This window comes from Phoca vitulina, unplaced genomic scaffold, assembly GCF_004348235.1.
Source record: "Phoca vitulina isolate PV1807 unplaced genomic scaffold, GSC_HSeal_1.0 scaffold34, whole genome shotgun sequence".
Lineage (NCBI taxonomy): Eukaryota > Metazoa > Chordata > Mammalia > Carnivora > Phocidae > Phoca > Phoca vitulina.
Genome location: NW_022589737.1, coordinates 19,026,270 through 19,039,716, shown reverse-complemented (window position 1 = coordinate 19,039,716; position 13,447 = coordinate 19,026,270). Strand labels below are relative to the sequence as shown.

The 13,447-nt window shown below is 43.6% G+C and overlaps 1 protein-coding gene across 7 annotated transcripts in view; it reads left to right on the top strand.

The window, feature by feature from the left end:
• FAT3 (FAT atypical cadherin 3) overlaps positions 1-13,447 on the top strand; it is a 660,968-nt gene that overhangs the window by 565,497 nt on the left and 82,024 nt on the right. For all 7 annotated transcript variants that reach the window (XM_032426340.1, XM_032426344.1, XM_032426342.1 and 4 more), the window contains 4 exons: positions 553-4,626; positions 7,957-8,153; positions 9,161-9,314; positions 11,697-11,930. In XM_032426340.1, the coding sequence (XP_032282231.1) occupies positions 553-4,626; positions 7,957-8,153; positions 9,161-9,314; positions 11,697-11,930 (4,659 nt within the window). The remainder of the gene's footprint in view (positions 1-552; positions 4,627-7,956; positions 8,154-9,160; positions 9,315-11,696; positions 11,931-13,447) is intronic.

Genomic DNA, 13,447 nt, shown 5'->3' with positions numbered 1-13,447 from the left:
AAGAAGGGATGAACAACAGAAGAGTGGTCAGAAGGTATCCTCACAACTTACAGAACAAACAGTGACTTGGGAAGAATTCTTCAGGCCTGAAGACCCCCCTTCACCAAAGTAGTGTTTAGAGTGAAGTCAGTTTTGATAGGGTGAAATGTAAAGCCTACCTTTGGGATAATCTGTGGTATAATGTTATGAAACAGCTCCTACAACCATCTTTCTCATAACACAGAACACAGACTATGGCACTGGTTTAGGTAAAAATCCCTTTTTTTTTTTTTTTTTTGGCGTTGTACACAATCTTGTGGTGGTGGTAGTGGTGGTATTAATGTGGATTAAAAGGATACTGACCTGAAATTCACAATTTTACTGAAAAACTCACTTCTGTTGCTTTTGAATACCCCTAAAAGAGAAGTCTTTCATTCTATTTCAGAATGAGATGGAACGAATACAAATAATTGCTTTCGACTTGCCATGTTGCAGCAAAGTAGCCTTTAGATGAAGAATTAATCTTCAAAACATGACATGTAACTCATTTCTCCATTTATCTCTATATTGTAGGGAACACTGGGAACACATTTAAGATTGAACCAGTCCTGGGCATCATTACCGTTTCCAAAGAACCAGACATGATGACAACGGGTCAGTTTGTCCTGTCAGTCAAAGTCACGGATCAGGGTTCCCCGCCAATGTCCGCCACTGCAATTGTGCGCATTTCTGTTACCATGTCTGATAATTCTCACCCCAAGTTCACTCACAAGGACTACCAAGCAGAAGTAAATGAAAATGTTGATGTTGGAACATCAGTCATTCTAATCTCTGCCATCAGTCAATCTACCCTCATTTACGAAGTCAAGGATGGAAACATTGATGGGATATTTACCATAAATCCGTATTCTGGTGTTGTCACCACCCGGAAGGCACTGGATTACGAGCGTACTTCCTCCTATCAGCTCATCGTTCAGGCCACTAACATGGCAGGTATGGCTTCCAATGCCACAGTCAACATTCAGATTGTTGATGAAAACGATAATGCCCCAGTTTTTCTCTTTTCTCAATATTCGGGCAGCCTGAGTGAGGCTGCCCCAGTCAATAGCATCGTCAGGAGCTTGGATAACAGCCCACTGGTGATTCGAGCCACTGATGCCGACAGCAACCGGAATGCTCTGCTGGTGTATCAGATTGTGGAGTCTACGGCCAAGAAGTTCTTCACAGTGGACTCCAGTACCGGTGCAATCAGAACAATTGCCAACCTGGACCATGAAACTATTGCCCATTTCCATTTCCACGTCCATGTGAGAGACAGCGGCATCCCCCAGCTGACGGCAGAGAGTCCTGTTGAAGTCAACATAGAGGTGATGGATGTTAATGATAACCCGCCTGTTTTCACCCAGGCCGTGTTTGAGACTGTCTTACTTCTACCCACCTATGTTGGAGTGGAGGTTCTGAGAGTTAGTGCCACAGATCCTGACTCCGAGGTGCCCCCGGAACTGACATATAGCCTAATGGAAGGCAGCTTGGATCATTTCTTAATTGACTCAAATAGTGGAGTGCTTACCATAAAAAACAATAACCTCTCCAAAGATCACTACATGTTGATAGCTAAAGTGTCCGATGGAAAGTTCTACAGTACGTCCATGGTCACCATCCTGGTTAAAGAAGCTATGGATAGCGGCCTCCACTTTACCCAAAGCTTTTACTCGACCTCGATCTCAGAGAACAACACTAACATAACCAAAGTTGCTATTGTCAATGCCATTGGAAATCGCCTTAATGAGCCCTTAAAATACAGCATCTTAAACCCAGGAAATAAGTTCAAGATAAAATCTACCTCAGGGGTCATTCAGACCACTGGAGTCCCCTTTGACCGTGAAGAACAAGAGTTATACGAGCTGGTGGTGGAAGCCAGCCGCGAGCTGGACCATCTGCGTGTGGCTAGAGTGGTGGTCAGAGTTAACATTGAAGACATAAATGACAATTCTCCAGTCTTTGTGGGCCTCCCTTACTATGCTGCTGTGCAAGTTGATGCTGAACCCGGGACGCTGATTTACCAGGTGACAGCCATTGACAAAGATAAAGGTGCAAATGGAGAAGTGACCTACGTCCTACAGGATGACTATGGCCATTTTGAGATTAACCCTAATTCAGGGAATGTTATTTTAAAAGAAACATTCAACTCTGACTTGTCCAACATTGAGTATGGAGTCACCGTCCTAGCCAAAGATGGTGGAAAACCCTCTCTATCCACATCTGTAGAACTTCCCATCACAATTGTCAACAAAGCAATGCCCGTGTTTGATAAGCCCTTTTATACAGCATCGGTCAATGAAGACATCAGAATGGATACCCCCATTCTAAGCATCAATGCCACCAGTCCAGAAGGCCAAGGCATCATATATATCATTATTGATGGGGATCTTTATAAACAGTTTAACATTGACTTTGACACTGGGGTCCTGAAAGTCGTTAGCCCTTTGGATTATGAAATTACCTCTGTTTACAAGTTGACAGTAAGAGCCAGTGATGCCCTTACTGGTGCCAGGGCTGAAGTCACCGTTGACTTACTAGTTAATGATGTAAATGACAACCCTCCTATTTTCGATCAACCCACATACAATACAACATTATCAGAAGCATCTCTCATTGGGACTCCTGTTTTGCAAGTTGTCTCTACTGATGCAGACTCAGAAAACAGTAAATTGGTGCATTATCAGATTGTCCAGGATACTTACAACAGCACAGATTATTTTCACATAGACAGTGCAAGTGGCTTGATCCTGACGGCACGGATGCTGGACCACGAGTTAGTGCAACACTGCATTTTGAAAGTCAGAGCAACAGATAATGGCTTCCCATCGCTGAGCAGTGAGGTCCTGGTTCATATCTATATCTCGGACATAAATGACAACCCTCCCGTTTTTAATCAGCTCATTTATGAATCATATGTGAGTGAATTAGCCCCCCGGGGTCATTTTGTAACCTGCGTTCAAGCCTCTGATGCAGACAGCTCTGATTTTGACCGCTTGGAATATAGCATTTTATCTGGGAATGACCGGACAAGCTTTCTGATGGACAGCAAGAGCGGTGTCATCACCCTGTCCAACCACCGGAAGCAGCGGATGGAGCCTCTGTACAGTCTCAATGTGTCAGTCTCTGATGGGTTGTTCACTAGCACCGCACAGGTGCATATCAGGGTACTCGGGGCTAACCTGTACAGCCCTGCCTTTTCCCAAAGCACCTATGTAGCTGAGGTGAGAGAGAACGCAGCCGCTGGGACAAAGGTCATTCACGTTCGAGCCACGGATGGGGATCCCGGGACATATGGACAGATCAGCTATGCCATCATCAATGACTTTGCCAAGGATCGATTCCTCATAGACAGCAATGGACAAGTCATCACAACGGAAAGGCTTGACCGGGAAAACCCTCTGGAGGGAGACATTAGTATTTTTTTGAGGGCCCTTGATGGCGGAGGGAGAACGACTTTTTGCACCGTGAGAGTGATTGTTGTGGATGAAAATGACAATGCTCCCCAGTTCATGACAGTGGAATACAGAGCCAGTGTCAGGGCAGACGTTGGAAGGGGCCACTTGGTAACTCAGGTTCAAGCCATGGATCCAGATGATGGAGCAAACTCAAGGATTACTTATTCTCTGTATAGCGAGGCCTCGGTCTCAGTGGCTGACCTCCTAGAAATCGATCCTGACAATGGCTGGATGGTCACTAAGGGCAATTTTAACCAACTGAAAAACACAGTGCTGTCATTCTTTGTCAAAGCAGTGGATGGGGGCATTCCAGTAAAGCACTCCCTCATTCCTGTCTATATTCATGTCCTGCCCCCTGAAACATTCTTGCCTTCATTCACCCAGTCTCAGTATTCTTTCACTGTTTCAGAAGATACAGCCATTGGGAGCACAGTGGACACCCTGAGGATTTTGCCCAGTCAGAATGTCAGGTTCAGCACAGTTAATGGGGACCGGCCAGAAAATAACAAAGGGGGTGTCTTCATCATAGAGCAGGAAACAGGCACAATCAAGCTTGACAAACGCCTCGATCATGAAGTCAGCCCAGCATTCCACTTTAAAGTAGCAGCCACTATACCCCTGGACAAGGTAGACATTGTGTTTACCGTGGATGTAGATATCAAGGTACTGGACTTGAATGACAACAAGCCAGTCTTTGAAACTTCCAGCTATGAGACGATCATAATGGAAGGGATGCCTGTGGGCACCAAACTCACACAGGTGAGAGCCATAGACATGGATTGGGGAGCGAATGGGCAGGTCACTTACTCCCTGCACTCGGATTCCCAGCCTGAAAAGGTAATGGAAGCCTTCAACATTGACAGCAATACAGGCTGGATCAGTACCTTGAAGGACCTGGATCATGAGACAGATCCCACCTTCACCTTCTCTGTGGTGGCCTCCGACCTCGGAGAGGCTTTCTCTCTTTCGTCCACGGCTTTGGTCTCTGTCAGGGTGACAGATATAAACGACAATGCACCAGTCTTTGCCCACGAGGTGTACCGAGGGAATGTGAAAGAGAGTGACCCTCCTGGCGAGGTGGTAGCTGTCCTCAGCACATGGGACAGAGACACGTCCGACATTAATCGCCAAGTGAGCTACCACATTACAGGTAAGTCAGCCACACTTGGCTTTCACTCCGTGTGCTCTGCTTTCTCAAGAAAGGTGGGAAGTGGCAGGAGGTAAGAGTTGGAGAAAAGAAGGGAGATGAGATGGGGGTTGAGAGTAATAAAAGCTCTCTAGGGCTGGGTAGAAGATCTCTGAGTAGGCACGGTTTTTCAGTTGTTGGTTGTTGCTAACTCAACCTTAGTTTGGAATTCATTCCTTTGCCTGTGACAGATTACACAGATTTGTACCCAGTCCTTGAGCCACTGTATCATTTAAAAAAGAGTCCAGCCAGGGTGCATGGGTGGCTCAGTCAGTTAAGCAGCTGCCTTCAGCTCAGGTCATGATCTTGGAGTCCTGGGATCGAGACCTACATAGAGCTCCCGGCTCAGTGGGGAGTCTGCATCTCCCTCTTCCTCTGCCCTCACCCCAACCATGCTCTTTCACACTCTCTCTCTCTCTCAAATAAATAACATCTTCAAAAAAAATTTTTTAAATAAATAAATAAATAACTAGCCGAGCCCAGTAAGCTTGACTTACAAGTTTTGCCTGGTAGTGAAAATTCCTATGCATGCACACGTACACACCTGTACCAATTAAAGGGCATGGTTTGACCTTTTGCTAAAAATCTTAAGATATAACTCTAAACAAAAGGGTATTTCTCCCAACAACTCAGTTTACTTGGATCCCTTTTTGGTCTTTCCCAATAGTAAGTAGCGGTTCAGTGGAAAAGCCAAAATAGACGAAGGAAGTCACCCAGAGTGGACCAAAAAAAAAAAAAAAAAAGTCACTATTTCTGAGGGGCAGAGGATTCCATGTCAGTGTCACTCATCAGGGGTAGCTTCCTGGGGGGTGACTGGCTTTAAACTGCAAGGGGGAAGGTTGGTGGGACAGGAGCAGTCTTCCTAAAAATGATTTAAGCGTTTTAAAGCTAATATTTTGGTGTTGCGACATTCAAAGGCAGAACATAAGCAAAGTGCCAAAAGATTTTAAAGAATCCATCAATACTTGCAGTCAGGTGGCTTCCCTTTAGAAAAACTACATTATTCAAAGTGAAAAATGAATTAATTAGAATGCCCTCAGGACACAGAATCTGCTTAAGTACGTTAGTGGGAAAGTTAATTAATCACTGCAGAATAAGATCCACAGGAGAGCATATGTGTCAGTGGTTGGGCGCGCCACTCTTCCGCATTACTCCTGTCCTGTTTCTTCCTGGAACTGTTTTCCTGATGGTGTTTTCTGTTTAAACTCTGTATGCATTTGCGCGTTATCTGATACCTTTTTTTCATTAAAATGTATATTTCTGCAGAAAAGACATGAGCGATAGTGGCAAGGGAAGAAACGTGAGTAAAGCCTATCTTACATTTATTTGCATTCAGTTTCAGACAAAAAGCTTTTTAAAGATTCTGAGGGATACTTTCTATTGAAAAGGCTTGCTGAATATTCAGCTTTAATTATTTATACTTTGTCTCTGAATTGTCAATGGATGATTTAAAGGGACCCTCCCATCAACTTTACCAGAGTAATGAGAACAGAGTAGCTTAAAGCTACCATTACTATTAGCAGTGCCAACCACCAACTGATTTTAATTAGATTTAACTTTTGCTCTTGATGTAACACAACTCGGCTGTGCTACCGCAGTTTAACAGAGGACCATTAATCATTTTATTTAACAAAAGATGTGGGCCTGCACTGAAAGCATTTAATAGAGAGGTTAAATTTGTGCATGCTAAAGTAATATTCAACTGAAGCATAATTGAATCCTAGCCGGTGGTGGAGGAAAGCGATATCCCAGGGAGGACCCAGAGCCTAGCCAGAGCAGGGTTCTCGACCTCCACACTATTGACATTTGGGACTGGATGAGTCTTTGTTATAGGTGGCCATTCCGTGCATTGTAGGACGGATGACTGGCAGCATCTCTGGCCACTACCCAAGAGACTCCAGTAGCACCACCCCCACCCCCGATGTGACATTCAAAAATATCTCCAGATGTTGACAAATGTCCTGGTTGGAGGTTGGCGGAGTTACACAGCCACTCCCAGCTGAGAACCACTGCCCTAAAGGAATATGCCGCCCTCATCATTTCTGCACCGTCTGCCCCCAGTATGGTCCATTTATCTCATGGCTGTCCCCTATGGCTGAGGCCCCTGGACTGACCCCACCCCCACACTTTAGAAGTGAAGGTGCAGCCTGGCCACAAAAATTCCCCTACTTCACCCTCAGTCCCTCTGGTCGGACCCAAGTCTTTGCCCTCTGCTCTTTGAGAGATTCACTGTAAGAAGCTGAGATGGCTCTATCTTTTTGGCGGAACAGAAGTCAGGATGCAGTATGCTTTCCTGATTTATTTGTTTAAGGTTGGTCTTCCCCCACTAAAATGTGCACTCCACCCCGGGAGTGGGGATGTGTGTCAGTTTTGACTGCTGCTTCAGCCCTACTGCCTGGAACAGTGCCTGGTCCGGAGCAGGGGGTAGATACTTACTGAATGCCCAACGAAATGGCAATGATCTAACCGGATCCCGGGCTTCCTGCCAGTTGTCTTGTCCAGTCTTCCTCCATGTTGCAAGAGACACTGTTTCCCTCTTCAGGATTAGAAGGTCAAGGCAGCTCTCTTCTCCCCTCCTCTTCTTGTCTTGTCCACGCAGCTTTTGTCTCCAGGTAATGTAATGACGTGGGGGAGTAATATTGCTGGGACCACTGTCGGTGGTTTCCTATAAGAAGCTTTCTACTTCATCTCTTCTCCTTTTCTTCTGCTACCACCAGCTTCACTCGTTCCGTGACCCCTCGTTAGGGCCGTTTAATGCTGATGGGTCTTCCTCTGTCGCACAAACTTTTCTCCCCCAAACCCCCGTGCTTGTAAGACACACGCAGCTGTATGAGAGAGCCTTCATTAAACGAGTCCTTAATAGAACTCACTGCCTTCCCTTGATTGCATAATCAACAGCTAATGGAATTGTCTTGGTAACGAGAGCTGTAGTGTATTACATCCTCTCTTGAGACAAAGTGGAAAGACAATTGTATCATCCCGGGAAGAGGATTGATTGTTCGCAGTTTGAATTTGATTGTCCTTCAGGGGGACTAAACAAGAGATCATCTCCAGCTTCTCTAAGTGCATTCTGTTCTCTTGGAAAGTTACTGTTTTATGTTCCTCACAAGCCAAGCATATAAATATCATGCTTTGTTGCAAGAGAATCAGAAGGAAGTGACTGCCAATTTTTTTTTCAGTTTTGTAAATGATACAGTCGGAGGACCAGCTGGATGACCCCACACAGGCCTCTCACTGGAGGTGTAGATCAAAGCTTTTCATTGCACATCTTCAAAAACGCTTTTTTCACTACAGGAGGGAACCCCCGAGGAAGGTTTGCCCTGGGCCTGGTGCAGAGTGAATGGAAGGTCTATGTGAAGAGACCTTTAGATAGAGAAGAACAAGACATTTACTTCCTCAATATCACTGCCACCGATGGGCTTTTTGTCACACAGGCCATGGTGGAAGTGACCGTCAGTGATGTGAATGACAATAGCCCAGTGTGTGACCAGGTGAGATTTGCGCATATATCTCCTATATATGGATGCTTTTTACTCTGCCCCTCTAAAGTTAAATCAAAACCCATTTCATTTTTCTCCTTAGGGCCAGGCTCCTTTCTGCTCTTCTCTCCTTAATTTAGTGAACTCCATTTGGATGCAAGAGGGTAGGAAAAGGCATAGGTAGCAAGTTCAGGTACCTAATTTTGCCCACCCCCAAAAAAACAAAAACAAAACCGTAAGTCGTAAAATTAAATAATGTTTAAGGAATCATAAAGGACCTTAGAACTTATTCTGTCTAAATCACTGATTTCATAAAAAGAAAAATGGACCACTCAAAAGCATAAATTGTTGTTTTTCATAAGTTTACACAGCTGGTTAGTGGCAATGTTCGTAATGAACCCAGTCTCCAGGCAACTCACAAAGTAGCTTGTCCATCACAATACAAAACATGACAGCCAGTGCAAGGTGCCAAGAGCAAATTTTATTTTCTTCCTTAATGAAATTAAATCACTGTTAATTTACCTTTTCCTTACTATGTGGACCAAGAGACAATATTGGTATTCTGTAGCTTAGAAAAGTATTGCAAATAGATTGAACCTATCATACGAATGGCAGATGTGAGTAGGGGCTCTTCAAAGAGTGAAAGGGCCCCAAGGACTCACCGGTGCTTAACAGAAAAGAGGATCATGATCAACCCGTAACACGTGTCATGGTTCCACAGAAGCGGGACCTTTGTTTGTTTTCTTCACATTGTACTCCTGGCATCTAAATCATACCTAGCACATAGAGGGACTCAATCAGTATTTGTTGAATGAATGAGATTGGCCAGGGGGGAGGGGGAGCAGGGCAAGAGACATACCACGTTTCATCATATATTGTAAGATGGTTCTGTGGTGAAGGGAAAAATAGCCAGAGCTAAATTACATGAATGCATTTTTAAAGAAATCATTTATAATGTGAAATATGGCAATCCCCTCGCAAATACTAATGACTTCATTACCTTTCTTTACCTTTGCCAGGTTGCATATGCAGCATTATTTCCCGAAGACATTCCATCAAATAAAATCATCTTGAAAGTCAGTGCCAAGGATGCCGACATTGGATCCAATGGAGATATACGATACTCACTCTACGGATCTGGAAACGATGAATTTTTTCTAGATCCAGAAAGTGGTAAGGTGAAATGTATTCTTTGGGTAAATGCCATTGTTAATCCATGAGAGAAGTTAAACTCTCATGTGGTCTCATCACTAGTGGGTAGTTAGTGTACAAGATCCTCGGTATGATGCCCTGCTCTCTAGGACTCTAAGAAATACTAGTTACACATGGTGTCTGAAGATGGGTGCTCTGGAGCACACAAACTGTATCTGGCCTATAGAATTTGCCTTGACTTTACTTACATTTATTAGCATCAATAATCAGATGTGTCTATTTGGTTCTCCTGTTTTTCATATCTGTGATTTAAGCATCTGCTCTGTAAAGAATATAGAGTTACATCATAAATGTAAGTTGCAAACCAGACAGCAGGGCATAGGAAGGAGAGTTTTTCTCTCTTGAAATCCCTTTTGGGTCCCTTCCCGATGCTTATTAATACACTTGTCTGGTTTTTATTAAATATTCCTGCCTAGTTTCCCCAAAGCTATGAGCCCTCAGATTAGCCTTTATATTCAGGCAAAATTTATAAGGTCAAAGGCTAGGTATGCTAAAGGCAGATGCCCACATTGAAGGCCAGAGCTAATGGAAAAGACATTTCTTATGGAGGTACATTACTTCAGTGTTGTGTACTGGATGGTTCATCTAATGGCAATTTTTAAATGAAGTGTAAAGATCGAATAATTTGCATGTCTCCAATGTTGTGTTTGGTCCTAATGAATAATAACTAACTCTTGAAGTCTCCAAAGATGATGGCTCCTCCCTGTCCCTCTCCCATGTCAGCTGGGTCCTACTGGGAAGCAGTTAGCTACACAGAAATATACTACTTGGCTACATAGACCTAGCAATTATTTATTCAATAGCTAACATTCATTGAGTAACTAGTAGACATAAAAGCACTTTATGGGATATTTGTGGTAGGCTGCAAGATGAATAAAACAAGCCATGCCCATGGGATATTGTAAGCCAGCGGAGAAGACAGACCAGTAAGCTAACAATAATAATAATAACAATAATAATAATAGTAATAAAAGGCAGAATGAAATGAGTGCCCAAGAAGGACATCAGGGGAGTTATATCTGGGCACAAGGGAAAAAGGAGGAATATGGAGATCAAGCAGAAATCCAGTAGCTGGTCTGACAAAGGGGAAGAGGAAACTTTTAAAGAAGAGCTAGCATCTGAACAGAGGCAGGATCCTAGTAGCTAAAGCAGGTTCCTGCAGGCTGTGGGGGCAGCAGAAGCAGAGAGCCCAGCACAGCATAGCCGAGGAGGGCCACGTACGATATTGTCACTGGTGAGAAGAGCTGGGGAATGGCTGGTGAGAAACATGGCGGGAGAAAGGACTGCAGGCTAGTCATGGAGGGTCTCAGAGGCCCCACTGAAAAACCCCTGGAGGTTTCAGAGCAGGAGAAAGAAATAGTCAAAGCTGTGTTTGACAACTGGTGGCAGCAAGGAGGCCATAGAAGGAAATGCTTTATAAAACATAGATGGCTTGGTCTGAAGAATGTCTACTAATTGCATTTAAGAAGAATAATATTTCATGAGTCATACTTTTCACCAAATCGCGTTTATTCAGGTCTGTCACTGCTGGTTGCCATTGTCTGTTGAAATTTAAACAACCACCGCCAATCTCCACAGGGGCTGATGCCCAGGGGTTAAAATACAGACATGACTTACCGCCTCACCTTGCTAAATTCCTGCTGACCCAAACTCCTCAAATATTTCCCCACCAGGATCCTCCCCCAGCAACCATAGGCCCTTCTATAGCCAGGCAAGTCGGGTTTACCTTGGCACAACAGGATTCCTTCGAGACCTTTTTCTGCCAAAGCCCAGCCTCTGCTTTGATTGTTTTCCTCTAAATGATGGAGTAAAAAGATGTTGAGTCTCTGGAAGCAGAGAGACTGCCCCTTCTGGGTCTGTGGATTATTGACATGACTGACCATCAGAGAACTTAAGGTACTTGTCCATTCTCTAGGCTTTTTCTGGAGATCTAGCAGAAATCCAGAGACATACATACCTGCTCTGGAGACCAGGTACTGGATTTCTGCTCGATCTCCAGAAAAAGCCTAGAGAATGGACAAGTACCCTTAGTTCTTGAGGTCTTGAAAGGTTGGAAGGGGCATGGAGCTTTCTGAGGTAGCCAAAAGAAGGAAATCCTGAAACCAGAGGTTTCACAGTGGGATTAATTAATTTGAAGGCCACACAGTTGATTTGTTGTTGCATCGAGAATCCCGTAAATTTTTCCCTGACGCTTGACATTGAATTTGTTCTGTTTTTTAAAGTATGAGGCACTTGAACCAAATGTCATTGGTCCTTCCTGTGTTGGGGATTCTTTATATATTTGATTCTCTGCTCTTCAAAGAAAGAGGGTTTTTTGAAAATCCAGGCTATTTATTTTCACAGGTGAGTTAAAAACTTTGGCTCTTTTGGACCGGGAAAGGGTCCCTATGTACAGCCTGATTGCCAGGGCCACTGACGGAGGTGGCAAGTTCTGCCAATCCGACATCCACCTGATCCTGGAGGACGTGAACGATAACCCGCCTGTGTTTTCTTCCGACCACTATAATGCCTGTGTCTATGAGAACACAGCCACCAAGGCTCTGTTGACCAGAGTTCAAGCTGTGGATCCTGATGTTGGTAAGTCAGTTGCATTGATGGGATGCTGCCATGTTTCATGCGCTTGACATATCTTCACCTTTCCTTTGGTGTCACCAGCCCACCTGGTTTCCTTAGCATGAGAGCATGTGCATTCAATCAATGACCACGTGTCAGCTCTTCTGCTAATACACTTCACATGCGTGAGAGAATTCTGCAAGATGTCCTCCCCCCCTCTTTCTAGGGTTTAAAGAAGTGATAAGACGAATTTCCTTGCCTTTTAACAAAGAGTTTGGGGTTTATTTGTTCTTTTTTAACCTTTAGAATAAAAATAATAGCTTTCTTACTTGCCCATTCCTCCTGAACATAGTTAAAATGCTGTGTTGTGTGACAGGGAGAATTCATTTCCATTTCTATAAAGAATTACATCACATGCTTCAGCTGAAATACGACAATCTCAATTTATGGGAGTGCCCCATAGTGCAAAGAACAATTACTAAATGGGCTGCCAGTCCAATGTCAATTTTTCTTAACTGCCATTTTCCATAGTCTTTTGGTCACATAGCTCCTGATGTTACTAGGCAGAATGAGGGTGGTGGAAATAAGAAGGAATTCAAACTAAAAGTTGCTAATAAAGTTTGTGTTCAAATCCACTTTGCATAATGAGATGGTGAGTTAGAAAAGACTGGAGTTAATTGCTAGGTAGTCCTTTTGAGAATGCATAAGTTATCGAGGTGACTGCATGATGGAATGTAAATACAAAAGGACATATAGACAGCCTCTTGGTTGTGCATTTTAAGAGCTGTAAATCAGAGGACTAGAGAATGATGGGGTGTGTCTGCTATGCTAAACAGGCCTTTATATAATTCAGTGTCTTATTGCTTAATTCTGAATTGAAAGAAAAATTATTGGACTAATGGAAAAGTAAATACATGATAATTAGTTGAAAACAAACGTAGAGCCCGGGGTCTCTGCATATTTCCCCTTCAAGAAATTAGTGGCTACTTTAAATTATTGCTCTTATCTCATTAGCATAATTTTCCAGGCTGAGAACCAACGCTTTAAAAGTCTGCATATTATGTAAAGCTTGGTAAAAAAAAAAAAAAATGGTGAGCAGGAAAAGAGTCATTTATTGATTTATAATTATGGAATACCTACAGATACTCTTTTTTTTTCTTTGTAACTGTATTTCAAGTTCCCTCCAAAACAGGCCCCAGGATCACCCAGGTTCATGTGTGTCCCTGAGCTTGGTCCACTGCTGTCTTGTACAAATATTCTTTTTTAAAAGAGCATTAGAAAACATTCTCTGGGGGTGTGTGGGTGGCTCAGTCAGTTAAACGTCTGCCTTCAGCTCAGGTCATAATCCTGGGATCCTGTGATCGAGCCCCGTGTCAGGCTCCCTGCTCAATGGGGAGCTTGCTTCTCCCTCTCCCTCTGCTGCTCCCCCTGCTTGTGCTCTCTCCCTCTCTCTCTCTCAAGTAAAATAAATAAAATCTTGAAAGAAAGAAAGAAAGAAAGAAGAAAGAAAGAAAGAAAGAAGAAAGAAAGAAAGAAAGAAA